This window comes from Ochlerotatus camptorhynchus, unplaced genomic scaffold (genome assembly GCF_037179485.1).
Source record: "Ochlerotatus camptorhynchus isolate MF236.1 unplaced genomic scaffold, CSIRO-AGI_Acam_v1.1 ptg000023l, whole genome shotgun sequence".
NCBI lineage: Eukaryota > Metazoa > Arthropoda > Insecta > Diptera > Culicidae > Ochlerotatus > Ochlerotatus camptorhynchus.
Genome location: NW_027040515.1, coordinates 1,264,323 through 1,277,064, shown reverse-complemented (window position 1 = coordinate 1,277,064; position 12,742 = coordinate 1,264,323). Strand labels below are relative to the sequence as shown.

The 12,742-nt window shown below is 43.3% G+C and overlaps 2 protein-coding genes across 3 annotated transcripts in view; one reads left to right on the top strand and one right to left on the bottom strand.

Moving 5' to 3' along the window:
• Rpp25 (ribonuclease P protein subunit Rpp25) overlaps positions 1-9,097 on the top strand; it is a 489,635-nt gene extending 480,538 nt beyond the window's left edge. For both annotated transcript variants that reach the window (XM_065228745.1, XM_065228737.1), the window contains 2 exons: positions 8,180-8,482; positions 8,544-9,097. In XM_065228745.1, the coding sequence (XP_065084817.1) occupies positions 8,205-8,482; positions 8,544-9,054 (789 nt within the window). In that variant the 5' untranslated portion in view covers positions 8,180-8,204 and the 3' untranslated portion in view covers positions 9,055-9,097. The remainder of the gene's footprint in view (positions 1-8,179; positions 8,483-8,543) is intronic.
• Positions 9,098-10,341: 1,244 nt separating this feature from the next.
• Positions 10,342-12,646, bottom strand: LOC135706926 (mitochondrial intermediate peptidase). Its single transcript, XM_065228613.1, has 2 exons — positions 12,439-12,646; positions 10,342-12,350 (listed from the first exon to the last, which is right to left on the bottom strand). The coding sequence occupies exons 1-2, from the start codon at positions 12,580-12,582 to the stop codon at positions 10,392-10,394; spliced, it is 2,103 nt and encodes a 700-aa protein (XP_065084685.1). The 5' UTR covers positions 12,583-12,646; the 3' UTR covers positions 10,342-10,391.
• Between the last annotated feature and the right edge of the window lie 96 nt (positions 12,647-12,742).

The following is a 12,742-nucleotide window of genomic DNA, read 5'->3' as shown; positions in this document are numbered from 1 at the left end:
ATTGTAGTGCCATCTTTCCGGAAGAGTTTTGAATTATTTGTTTATGTCAATAGATGGTCCTTATTATGATGTGAAACTTTGCCCAAGACACTCCCAAGTAACAATCTAAATGCTTGAAAAATTTATTCTTATTTTATTATTGTTTTATCATAGCATCCCTTGCAGCCTGTGGTTGTATTACGGTTTTGTGTGCTTGTCATAAAATCAGGCCGTCAAGTCGTCTATAAAACTGTTTTATGACTACTAAATTAAAACTCAGACTTCATAGTTTTAACGGTAGCTGTAAGGTGGTTCTGTATCACTACTTATAACTACAGAATAAAACCAAAACAAAACATACAATTATGTTTTATGGCATACTTTTTATGACCGATATAAAACATGACGCAGTTTGAGACCTTCATTAAAGCCTCATTACAACTATCATCTTTATCAGAGGCCTAAGATTCACAGATAAGAAATATACTACAATAATAACAAAAAATACTCTGAAAATTGTTACCAATATAAAAAAAAAAAAACAAATCTATTCAGATACCTACATGAAATGAAAACCCCTTCAGTGCTTTTGAACACGATGAAGATGAGTCGATCGCCAATATGAAACTCCTGGAGGATCTACAGTTATGGGCTCCCTCATATAACATAAGGCACCGTGCGGTGAAGGAGCTCTTAAAAAGATTGAACAAGCGGCTTTCCGATACACTTCCGAAAGATCCACGAACCCTTCTTAAAATAACGCAGACAGTTTCACTAAATCCGGTTGGAGATGGCCAGTATTGGTATCACGGCTTTAAACCTTGCATTGAAAAAGCTTTTAGTGGATCCAATAAGCATTTCTTACATCTTGATTACAAGAGAAAATAGGAGGATCACTTGGAATGTTGACTTTTTGACAGGTTCCCATGGTTTTTGTTTTGTTTTGATTCGCTGTACCGAATAAAACCAGCAAGCTAGTTATAGAGCTTATAGGGTATACGTCCCTAACCTCGGTCTAATATGCAGCCATAGATTACGTTTTTAATCATAACTCATCAATTAATTTACCTGCAAACGATATTCTACTGCTAAATGGTATGCTTAGATATGCTTATCATGTCGTTTGCTATCAGGAACCGCAAAAAGTTGAAAAACTTACTTTTTTTAAGACAAAAACTCACCAGGGAAATGTATGTAATATCGGTCTATTGTCCCCAAATTGGGTCTATTTATGGATGCAACTTCGTCCTATCCTGTTTGATTCTCAAAAAAAACGCTCTTGGTAACGTTTTCTTATGTATTTTTTTTTATCACTATCACTGTTAACTTAATACTCTTCATTCCTCAAAACATTTCTTAGAGAAAATTTTACGAAAACTACATTAAATCACTCAAGTTAAAAATTAAAAATTAAAAATTTCGCTTATCGTCTTTCGACCGCAGAATATCTAAATCAAAACATTGTGATGTTCATTATACAGATTTGGCAGAAAAAATCTCCCTTCCTGTTCGTTCCTTATCATCCAAATGCAAACCACATTGTTGACGTTACTCTTATTGCTATATGCTGTCAAATGAATTTCATGGGCCAAAGTTAGGAACATAGAAAAGAAATGTGTCCCTAAAGTTGGGTCCATGATTTACTTGTGAAAACGTTGTTAAACAATTAAAATAAACATAAAATATTCAAACAGTAACTGTGAGTTTTACGTCTAGTGTGTATTATCAGGTAATTCCATTCAATAAATGCCATAATCAGGCCATTTGATGATCGTCAGTGCAACCTTCCCATCTTAACCTTAGAAGTCATGGCGGCTAAAAACTCCGAACAGAGTGATATTCTCAACCAGTTTTATTACTTACGAGAGCTGAAAATGTATTGAAATGTTGTGATATAAATTGATTTGTGTGTGGTACACATTTATCAATCATCAGTGATCAATATTTTCCTTATTTTTTGTGTAATATTCCTTAATTAATTATTTATTTGCGTGATAGGCCGAATGAAAGGACTAGACCCACATTACATACCGTAACCCTATATAACTTAACGCTCTCAATTTGGACTACGAAATGCTAAGATACAACCATTAGGTTTATGTTATGCTATAGAATTCCAATCTTGGAGAATATTTCATATTGAGGTATTTTTAAGGAGTAGCAAATTATAACGAAAAAAATGTCGCCGTATGAACAAATTTCACACAGTATGAATAATTGCGCTTTAATTGATAGGTGATAAAACACTTTCATACATCTATGTATATTTAAATAATATGTGACTGGTTATTGCTCAACAGTAGTAACAGTTTTGTACTATATAGATAATCTTTTAATGACTCTTTAATGCATGGTGCTAATGTACACAAATTAAAAATCTCCCTATATTTTAGTATTCATATGGCGCACTAAATTTATGATCCTATTTGGTATTATAATCACCACACATATTGAACGGCATGCTCTGAAACATATACAGATTGGTTCAAAATTGTAATAAAGTCGTCTTATTTTTAATATACAACAATGTCAGCTATTATTGCAAATTGACATTGATCATGATTTCACATCAAACATCGAAAGAATAAAACCACAATAAAATATTTCTCTATATTAACTACCACCAAAAAACCCCAACTTAAAACCTTCAGGGTTGTCAAAATGTTTTGCGTATCATATGTTATCAACTTCTTCAGGAGCGATTTATGCGGTTGTAATATAGTTTTATGGTAGTCATCAAAAGGTTGTTAAAACTTTCTGACCTGGAGGAGGTTTTATGTTTTCATTTTTAACAACCACGTAGTGTGATAAAACTGGCATAAAACCTATGCTCCTAAGGTAGTTCGCATATCAAGTTTTAATGATTGCATTAAAACTGGGCCAATTGGCCATGACATGGCTGTATAGCGGTTCTCAGGAGGTTGTTAAAGCAATGTGGTCGTCAGTGAAGGTTTTATAATTTGGTTATATCATCTGCTATAAAACTTCAATAAAATAAAAACTGTTGCTTAGTACTATCATAGAGGTAACTCTAAGACCACTGGGTCCCGAAGAAAATCATTATTATTTTTGGCTCACTCAGTACCAGAACAACGGTCCCAAGCAGTCCCAAGCTATTTCACTCACCCCTGCATGTTCTGCATGAATCCACACACCCCTGATGTTATCTGTCAAACTTTCATAGCGAATCAAAACAAACATAGTGTAGTAATAGAATTTCAACTAGAATAGGGTACGTTAATCGTTTGCTTGGGACCAATAGGTTACTAAAGTGGTGAGCCAATTTAAAATCGTTAGTTTCGTATTGATTGTTGCTAGTAGGTCCCGAAGAAACGTGCTCATCTTTTTGACTCAGCTCTGGTACTATTTTCGGTCCCAAGCTAATCGATTCACCCCTCGAAGCATAGGAAAATCCACTAACCTCTCATTTTATCTGTCAAACTTTCATAGCGAATCAAAACAAACATTGTGTAGTACTAGAATTTTGACTAGAATGGGGTACGTTAATCGTTTGCTTGGGACCAATAGGCTAGTCAAGTAGTGAGCCAATTTAAAATCGTTAGTTTCGTATTGATTGTTGGTACTATGTCGCGGAAATACTTGTTTCGGTGTTATTAATTTTGCTCCGCTAGATTGCATTCTTGGCCCAGTGTGCAATGATGGTAACAAGCTAATACCAACAATCAATACGAAACTAACGATTTTAAATTGACTCACCACTTTAGTAGCCTATTGGTCCCAAGCAAACGATTAACGTACCCTATTCTAGTTGAAATTCTATTACTACACTATGTTTGTTTTGATTCGCTATGAAAGTTTGACAGATAACATCAGGGATGTGTGGATTCATGCAGAACATGTAGGGGTGAGTGAAATAGCTTGGGATTGCTTGGGACCGTTGTTCTGGTACTGAGTGAGCCAAAAATAATAATGATTTTCTTCGGGACCCAGTGGTCTTAGAGTTACCTCTATGGTATTACTCCATCACTATTGAGAAATGATGAAGCATTCGATTTTTTTACAGTTGCCACTCTTGCATTTATCGCAAGGATCCGAGTCTAATTGAAAGGTCCCGCTATTGATGAAGACAACTAACTCATTTTTTTTGCCTTGTTTCAAGATCATCCTCGGTAGACAAAGCCGAGTCTTGTCTCTATCAACAAGGCATAAAAAGTAACAAGGACTAAGATGTGTTCCTTGGATTACTGAAAAATCCTGTTCCCCTAGTTTGAAGTAGTCGGGACTAGGAATCGGTGGTAGATCTTACATCCCGTAACGTACCACGAAAAGGTGAGCTACCCACGTTACGGGTTTTTCTATGTTTCGAGTGGTGCATCGATTAGCTTGGGACCGAGGAGAGTACCAGAGCTGAGCCAAAAAGTTGAGCACGTTTCTTCGGGACCTTCTTGTCTTAGAGTTACCTCTATGATAGTACGGTGATAGAGGAAATGCTTCACCAAACCCGAACGTCTGTTCACCATGGAGGTGTGGCTCAAAACGGCGTGTGTTCTCCATGTTAGAAGCGGCTGATCACCGTCCTAGTGCCAGCGTGGGACTCTAAACAGAGCTGTGCACGATGGTCCCCCGGCGAGACAGAGGGGGTTGGGGCAGGCCCAACACGCCGCCCTGGAAAAAAACATAAAGTTGCAAATACTGAAGAAAGAAATACGAATCGGAACAATCGGCACAGGCCTACGTGACGAAATAAGGACTATGATTGGAAACTCGGAACATGGAAGTGCAAATCGCTCGGCTTCCCGGGCTGCGATAGGTTAATCTATGATGAACTTCAACCACGCAACTTCGAAGTAGTAGCACTGCAGGAACTTTGCTGGACGGGACAAAAGGTATGGAACCAGAACTGTGGCACCACCAACGAGCTGGGAACCGGCTTTGTAGTGCTGCTTTGGCAGCTGATCAACGCGAAGATGTGCATGTTGAGGATTAAGGGCCATTTCTTCAACTACATCATCATCGTGCACTGGGGAAGACCCGACACGAAGGGAGACCCGACGACGAGAAAGAAGCGTTCTATGCGCAGCTGGAGCAGGTGTACGGCGGCTGTTCGCAACGGGACGGCAAAATATGAACGCTCAGCTAGGACGGGAGGCAATGTATAAATGCCATATCGAACGACAACGGCCAACGCAAGGATATCCACAAAGCCACCTGGAGATCACCTGACCAACACACAGAAAACCAAATCGATCACGTTCTAATTGACGGGAAATTCTTCTCCGACATTATCAACGTCCGCACGTACCCCAGTGCGAACATAGATTCGGACCGCTACCTAGTTGCAGTACGCATGCGCTCAAAACTCTCGACGGTGCATAACACACGTCGAAGTCGAACGCCGCGACCCAACATTGAGCAACTACGGGACGCCGGAGTTGCCCAGGACTACGCGCAGCAGCTGGAAGTTGCACTACCCACGGAAGAGCAGCTTGGCGCAGCTTCTCTTGAAGATGGCTGGAGGGAAATCCGTTCCACCATAGGTAGTACTGCTGCAGCGGCACTAGGTACTGGAATCCCGGACCGAAGAAATGGCTGGTTTGACGGAGAATGCTAGTAGAGGAGAAGAATGCTGCAACACCGCACAAGATTGAATGTGGAGCGATACAGACAAGCGCGGAACAGACAAAACTCGGTTTTCCGAAGGAAGTAGCGTCAGCAGAAAGACCGAGATCATGAGGCAATGGAAAATCTGTACCGCGTAAACGTCACACTGAAGTTCTACGAGAAGCTAAATAGTTCGCGCAAAGGCTACGTGCCGCAAGCCGATATGTGCAAGGACTTGGACGGTAGCCTTCTCACGAACGAGTGTGAGGTTATTGAGAGATGGAAGCAGTACTATGACGAGCACTTCAACGGTGATGCCGCAGAAAACGAAGGTGGCACGGCAACAGACTTTGGAGCACGCGCAGAAGACGACAGGCTGCCGGCCCCTGATTTTCAAGAAGTTGAGGAGGAGATCGGTCGGCTGAAGAACAACAAAGCAACTGGTGTAGATCAACTACCAAGTGAGCTATTAAAATACGGTGGTGAAGCACTGGCTAGAGCGCTGCACTGGGTAATTGCCAAGATTTGGAGGAGGAAATATTACCGGAGGAGTGGATGGAAGGTCGTACGCCCAATCTACAAAAAGGGCGACAAGTTGGATTGCTGCAACTACCGCGCGATCACACTTCTGAGCGCCGTCTACAAGGTACTCTCCCAAATTCTATGCCGCCGCCTGTCACCTGTGCAAGAGGGTGCCCGCGCTACCACGGACCAAATTTTCGCAATTCGGCAGGTTCTGCAGAAATGTCGCGAATACAACGTACCCACACATCATTTGTTCATCGATTTCAAATCCGCTTACGACACAATTGATCGAGATCAGCTATGGCATATTATGCACGAGTACGGATTTCCGGATAAACTGACGCGATTGGTCAAGGCGACGATGGATCGAGTGATGTGCGTTGTTTGAGTATCGGGGACACTCTCGAGTCCCTTTGAATCTTGAAGGGGGTTACGGCAAGGTGATGGACTTTCGTGTCTGCTGTTCAACATCGCGTTAGAAGGTTTGATCAGAAGAGCTGGAATAGACACGAGTGGCACGATCTTCAGGAAGTCCATCCAGCTCCTTGACTTCGTCGATGACATCGACATCATGGCACGGAACTTTGAGACGATGGCGGAAACGTACATCAGACTGAAGGCTGAAGCTAGGTGAATTTTACTTGCCATCAACGCATCGAAGACGAAATACATGAAAGGAAGAGGTTCTAGGGAAGACAATGTTAGCCTCCCACCCCGAGTTCAGATTGACGGTGACGAAATCGAGCTGGTCGATGAGTTCGTGTATTTGGGCACACTGGCGACCGCCGAAAATGATACCAGTACTGAAATTCAAAGACGCATTATGGCAGGGAATCGTGTCTATTTTGGACTACAAGACGCTGATTAGACCGGTGGTCCTCTACGGCCACGAGACGTGGACCAACGCGCTCTTGGTGTTTTCGAACGGAAGGTGTTGCGTACCATCTACGGTGTAGTGCAGACGGATGACGGAACGTGGAGGAGGCGAATGATCCACGAATTGCACCAGCTGCTGGGAGAACCATCCATCGTCCACATTGCAAAAATTGGGCGACTACGGTGGGCTGGGCACGTCGTAAGACTGCCGCACGTCGACCCAGTGAAAATGGTTCTAGAAAGCGACCCAACAGGAACAAGAAGAAGAGGCGCGCAGCGGGCAAGGTGTATCGACCAAATAGAAGGCGACCTGCGGACCCTTCGCAGACTACGAGGCTGGCGAAGTGTGGCCATGGATCGAGTAGAGTAGAGACGACTTCTTCGAACCGCAGAGCACAACAAGGCCTTAGCCTGATTGGTAAGGTAAGTAAGGTATCTTAGATATCAGTTAGATGTTTTTATGTACATCGTAATAAATACAAAGCTTAGAGTGGGATGCCCCTAGAGTCATAATAAAGATCTTTAAAATGCCAGTAATTTTACTAAAATCCGGCGCCCACAAGGAAAAAAGTTGAAAATGGACCGTTTTACTGAAATTACTCAAACTTGTTCAACCACTAGCCATGATTTTAAAAATCTATCTACTCAAGTCTTTCAAAAAATTGTCCATTCAGGTGTACGCTCAATTTTGAGATACACTGCATGAAATCTTCGACTTACGGAATACCAAGCAGGGAGTTTACTTTATAAAAACAAACATCGAAGATAGATAACTGGTTGTACGATTTTCGCATCAGCATCTACAATATAAAATAATGTATTAAGATTTCACCACCCTCTATATTGATTAATTTTCCCCAAGGCATCAAACGAACCATTCGAGCTTCGATACTCAAAGATGCGATGAAATGACACCAGCATCGGATAGAACGCGCATATCCTCGACATTGTCGTCATCATCGCCTCTCTTCCCAGCTCTCACAACGAACATTGGAAGATTGGCAAAACGGCAAACGAGACAATAATAAAGAACCAACATTCCATTGCGAATTCCAAAAACCCTCAAACTACGTTCTATCTCGTCCCGTAACGGTACGGGCGGCCGATGATGGTGAATAAATGCGCACATACAAAGTTGTACTGCAGCAAATGGAAGCAGCCAGTACGACAATCCGCTGCGATCCGGTTCCAATCGATATCCATTGTGAATGTGTCTCGTTGTCTTGTCTACTTTCAGGCTGACGGCACTAAATGGACCAAAGATGATGCACTACAAGAAGGGTAAAAACGTCGAGGAGGAGCTCACCAAGGAGCAGATTCCGATCGAAGTGCTTCCGGGGCAGTTTCTGTGGATGCACGTGAAGGGTGGTTCGCGCATTTTCAATCTCGTGGACTATGCCAGGAAAGCGCTGGAGTCCGGCGACCAGCGTACGGTGGTGTGGAGCGGAACGGGCGGTGGCATCGGGAAAACCATCAGCTGTGCCGAGATCATGAAGAAGGACTTCGAACTGCACCAGATCACGCGGGTATGCTACCGGAAGTAAGTCATTCGTGCAAAGCACACATTCAATTACTCAATCTTTCGAATTTCATTTTTCTAGAGTCGAAGAATACTGGGACCCGCAGCAGGAAGGTCTGGAACAGATTGTGGCCACCAGAAACATACCCAGCATCCACATCCTAATGTCGTTGGATGAAATCGACCCTAAAACACCTGGCTATCAACATTCGAAAACCCGCACCACGTTTTGGCTGGAATCGGATGGCAAGGGAGGATCCGGGTCAGGTTCGCGGAAGGGTGGTAATTACTTCACCGGACCACAGCTCAACAAAAAACCGAACCGCCACTATGGGGATGATAAAAATGGAGCAGCTAATGGGAACGGCGGGGGCGGTGGTGGTCGAAAGAAAAACAGAAATAAGAATAAAGCTGAAAAGACCGCGGGGGAGAAAGGTGATGGACAGCAGCAGAAAGTTCAAGCCAGTGGGAGTGGAGAAAATAAGGCCAAGAAAGTGAAGAAGAATGAGAACAAACCGAAAGCGGACCCTGGTGGAGGAGCCAAGTCGGACAAAGCTCCGGCTGACAAACAGCCGATGGAGATTGGTGAGTAGTGGTTTGAAGCGTTTGGAATTCAATACATGTTGTTGAATGAAACTGGATGTACGGGTAATTAATTTTAGAGAAATTTCCTGCACCTCTCAATGACAGAATATGGCAGTTGAAAATTGTGCATAATAAAAACATCCACACTGCTTACTATTATAAGCAAACCCCACACGTATCATTACATTGGCGCGAATAGGAATTATTGACAAAAATATTGATGATGTGGATCGAGATGTGGAATCAGATAGATATAGATAGTATAATATAGAATGTATTGACAATACAATTATTGTCAATAAAAGCAATCGTGTAGGCTTCAGTTTAGAGTGTTCGTATTGTCAATACATCGGTATTGACAATGTTTCTGTATTCACATCATCAATATTAATGTCAATAATTCCCCTTCGTGTCAATATATTGATACGTATGTGGTTCGCTTTCCAGAAGGTATAAGAAGTATTGATATTGAAGATAAAATGCTTTATTTTTCAAGGAAATTTAATTTTCATTTCATTATATTCTCCACAGTAGTCGTTTGAAACTGGATCAGGGACAGGATGAACAAATTTCACGATTCCATTAACCCTTTCTTGTCGAAAAGGTTTTACGTTAAGTGGACCCTACACGATTGCTTTTATTGACAATAACCGTATTGTCAATACATTCTATATTGACGTCATTACATCGTTATTGACAATATTTCTGTATTCACATAATCAATATTATTGTCAAAAATATAATTATGTAAATATATATTATGTCAATATTTCCATCAATATTTCGGTTTAATTATCAATACAGGGTCGCGCCTCTCTTAAATTGTTGTAACTGATGGAATATTTCGAGTTTCACTTATAGCGAATTCGTTTATTATTCAGTTCCAACCTGGATCGGGAATCAATAGTGGGCCTGTTTGTCTTCTGAAAAATGTCAGTTTGATCGTTTGTTTTTAAAACCTAAATCAGGTTGAGGTTCACACTGACAACCCCGATAATGAACGAATTCGCTATTAATCATTAAAAAAAAAAACAAAGATAGGCACAAAATGGGCGATTAGGCCGAAGTAGTTCTCTACCCTAATAAAAAAAAAATTAAAAAATTTCTCAAATCTTTAATGTTTTGGTTCTATATCTTCTATAATATATTCGATTCCGGGAGGAACTGAATAATAAACGACGACAGAGAACGCCAAACAATCGACAAGGACGGAAATCTCAAACGGATGCAAAAAAGTAAAAACTACAAAATGGCAGTTCATCAACATCATTATGATTACTTTATATTTCATCTAAAACATTGTTTCCCTAACCCTAACCCTCAGTTGCAAAGCCCTGCACTATCTTTAGACGTGCTTCTCAAAGTCCCTCAACTGCTCACTGTACCCGTCGATTTCGTTGATCAAACTCTTGGTCAAATTAGCTGGCGTCACTTCCCTGCCGAGGAAATTCGACACCAGCAGTCTGCTGGGAATGCCACCGCCGTAGGCCAGACATCCCCGTCGGTACTTTTCGCCTTGACTCCGACTCAGGGGGTCCTTCTCGAAGTAGGTTTGCCAAATCCAGGATGCTACGGCCCGGGAGATCAAATACGAATAGTACTTAGCTCCGTAGCCAACCAGGTGCGAGAATCGCAACTGCCAGGCGGTGTTCTCCACGTACGGTAATCCGTAGAAGTGGTCCTGTACGATGCGGAGCGTTTCGGTGGTACTCGCTTGATGACGGGCTGGATCACCGTGGTAGACCTGATCAAGGGCGGAGTAGAATACCTGCAGTTGCGTTTCGCTCGAGGAGAAAAGGTGTTTGGAGGCACACAGGCGTTCCAGCATGTCCTCCGGCATAGGTTCCTGAGTTTGGAAGTGTTTGGCGAAGGTTCGCAGGACCCGAGGGTCGCTGGCAAAGTATTCCATTAGAACTGAGGGAACTTCTGCGAAATCAGTGCTGCACCGGGTCCCGGTGACGTGTTGATACTCGGTTCGGGCCAGCATCGAATGCATGGCGTGACCCATTTCGTGGAACAGGTTGTCCACCATCGACGGTGTTAGGAGAGTGGGACCGGACCAACGGGGCTGAGATAGATTGAGCATAACTACGACGATTGGATTCTGGTAGGATCCATCGGGCATCACTTTTCCGCCCTGAATCGTGAAGTGACAGTCTTGGTTGGGTTTGCCGAGTCGCTCGAATAGGTCACAGTAGATGTGTCCGAGAAGGCCTTCCGATTCGTGAGTAACGGCCAGTTTGTAGATATCATGCGACCAGCTCTCGCCCGGTTCCATTTCCGTATTTTCCAGGCTGATTCCGTAGAGGCTGTTCATCAGCAGGTTGAGGCCTTCCATGCAAGCTCCAAGGCTGAAGTAGGGAGAGAATTCGGATGCGGATGCTTGGAGACAACGCTTCTTCAGCGTGGATGTAAAGTAGGGAGTGTCCCAGGTGGCCAATGGAGACTCGAAACGGTTCTCGGCATTTTTCATCTTTTTCATCAGGCCAAAGTCTCGCTCCGCTCGTGGTTTCAGTTCTTCGTTGAGGGTTTGAAGGAACTCGTTAACCATCTCCGGGGTCTCTACGGTGCTAGCTTTCAGGGCCCTATGGGCATAGGTTTTGAAGCCACAAGCAGCCGCCAGCTCGTGTCTGGACTTTAGCAACTCCGATAGGAGTTGCTCCTGGTGTTGATCCGGATAAAGGAACAACCTGTATGCCGCTTCTCTTGCCATGTTGTTGGAAGAATCCGCGTACAGGCCGGAAACCAGAACGTTATCTCCATCGGTTGAGAAGAACGGTCTAATTGCATCCGGAAGGACACTTTTCTTGATGGTTCTTGGGTGGACAGCCCCAGCCATGAACCTCTGGCCTAGCTGAAGAATGCAATCATTCAGGTAAACGACCCTCTGCCGATCCTGTTCCTTTAAATGGATACCGCACTGTTCGAAATCGAAGAGAAACAATTCGGCTACGTGCTTGTCCACGTCCGTCGTCTCCATTAGATCGTTTTCGTCCACGACCCGCTTCAGGGCCTTGTAGAGCTTTTTGTGGGTATTGAGCTTCTCCACAATCCCACTGATCGTAATACAGGCATCTTCCGCCGCATGACTGTAGTTGGACTGTGGATGAGCCAACCGAATGAACTCGGACAAATCTGCCACCTTGCAGAGCGTATCCGATAGTTCGTCGAAAATTGTCACCATCTTCCGAGTCCGCTGGGATGACGTAGCTTCTTCGATGAGATCCTCCGTCTTGAAAATAGCCTTTTCCTTCAGTACGTAGAAGCCCTCGTGGCTGGTCAGCTCGGGGATACTGAACAGTCCCTGGAACAGCGAAGCTCAAGGTCAGGGACAAATCCGTGCAAAAGCTGTCTTGATTATGAAATGATACGCGAGGTAAATAAGTACTTACGACTTCATTTTTGGTGAAATTGATTCGCCTCTCAGGCCGTGTGTTGAACGCCGTAGTTAGCGGGGACCAAGTGCTAACCCACTTATTGACCGCGACGGGATTCCGCCTCCTCAGCAATGCTATCCGATCCAGTTTCCGTAGCATCGTTCCTGTACTGAATTATCCGCTTAATTGTATTACTTTTCCGACCGAGAACCGCCAAACAAAACAATCTCTGACTGATGCGCGCTGATCAGTGCAGTGACGAAACAAAAACACCAACGGCGACACCTGACGGTCGTTCCCGGAACCGTACCCGCGACTG

Bases quoted from the DNA above. Each gene is read 5' to 3' on its own strand.
- LOC135706926 (XM_065228613.1), bottom strand. From the start codon at position 12,582: ATGCTACGGAAACTGGATCGGATAGCATTGCTGAGGAGGCGGAATCCC. The intron at 12,351-12,438 runs GTAAGTACTTAT...TCGCTGTTCCAG, and splicing joins ATTTCACCAAAAATGAAGTC to GGACTGTTCAGTATCCCCGA.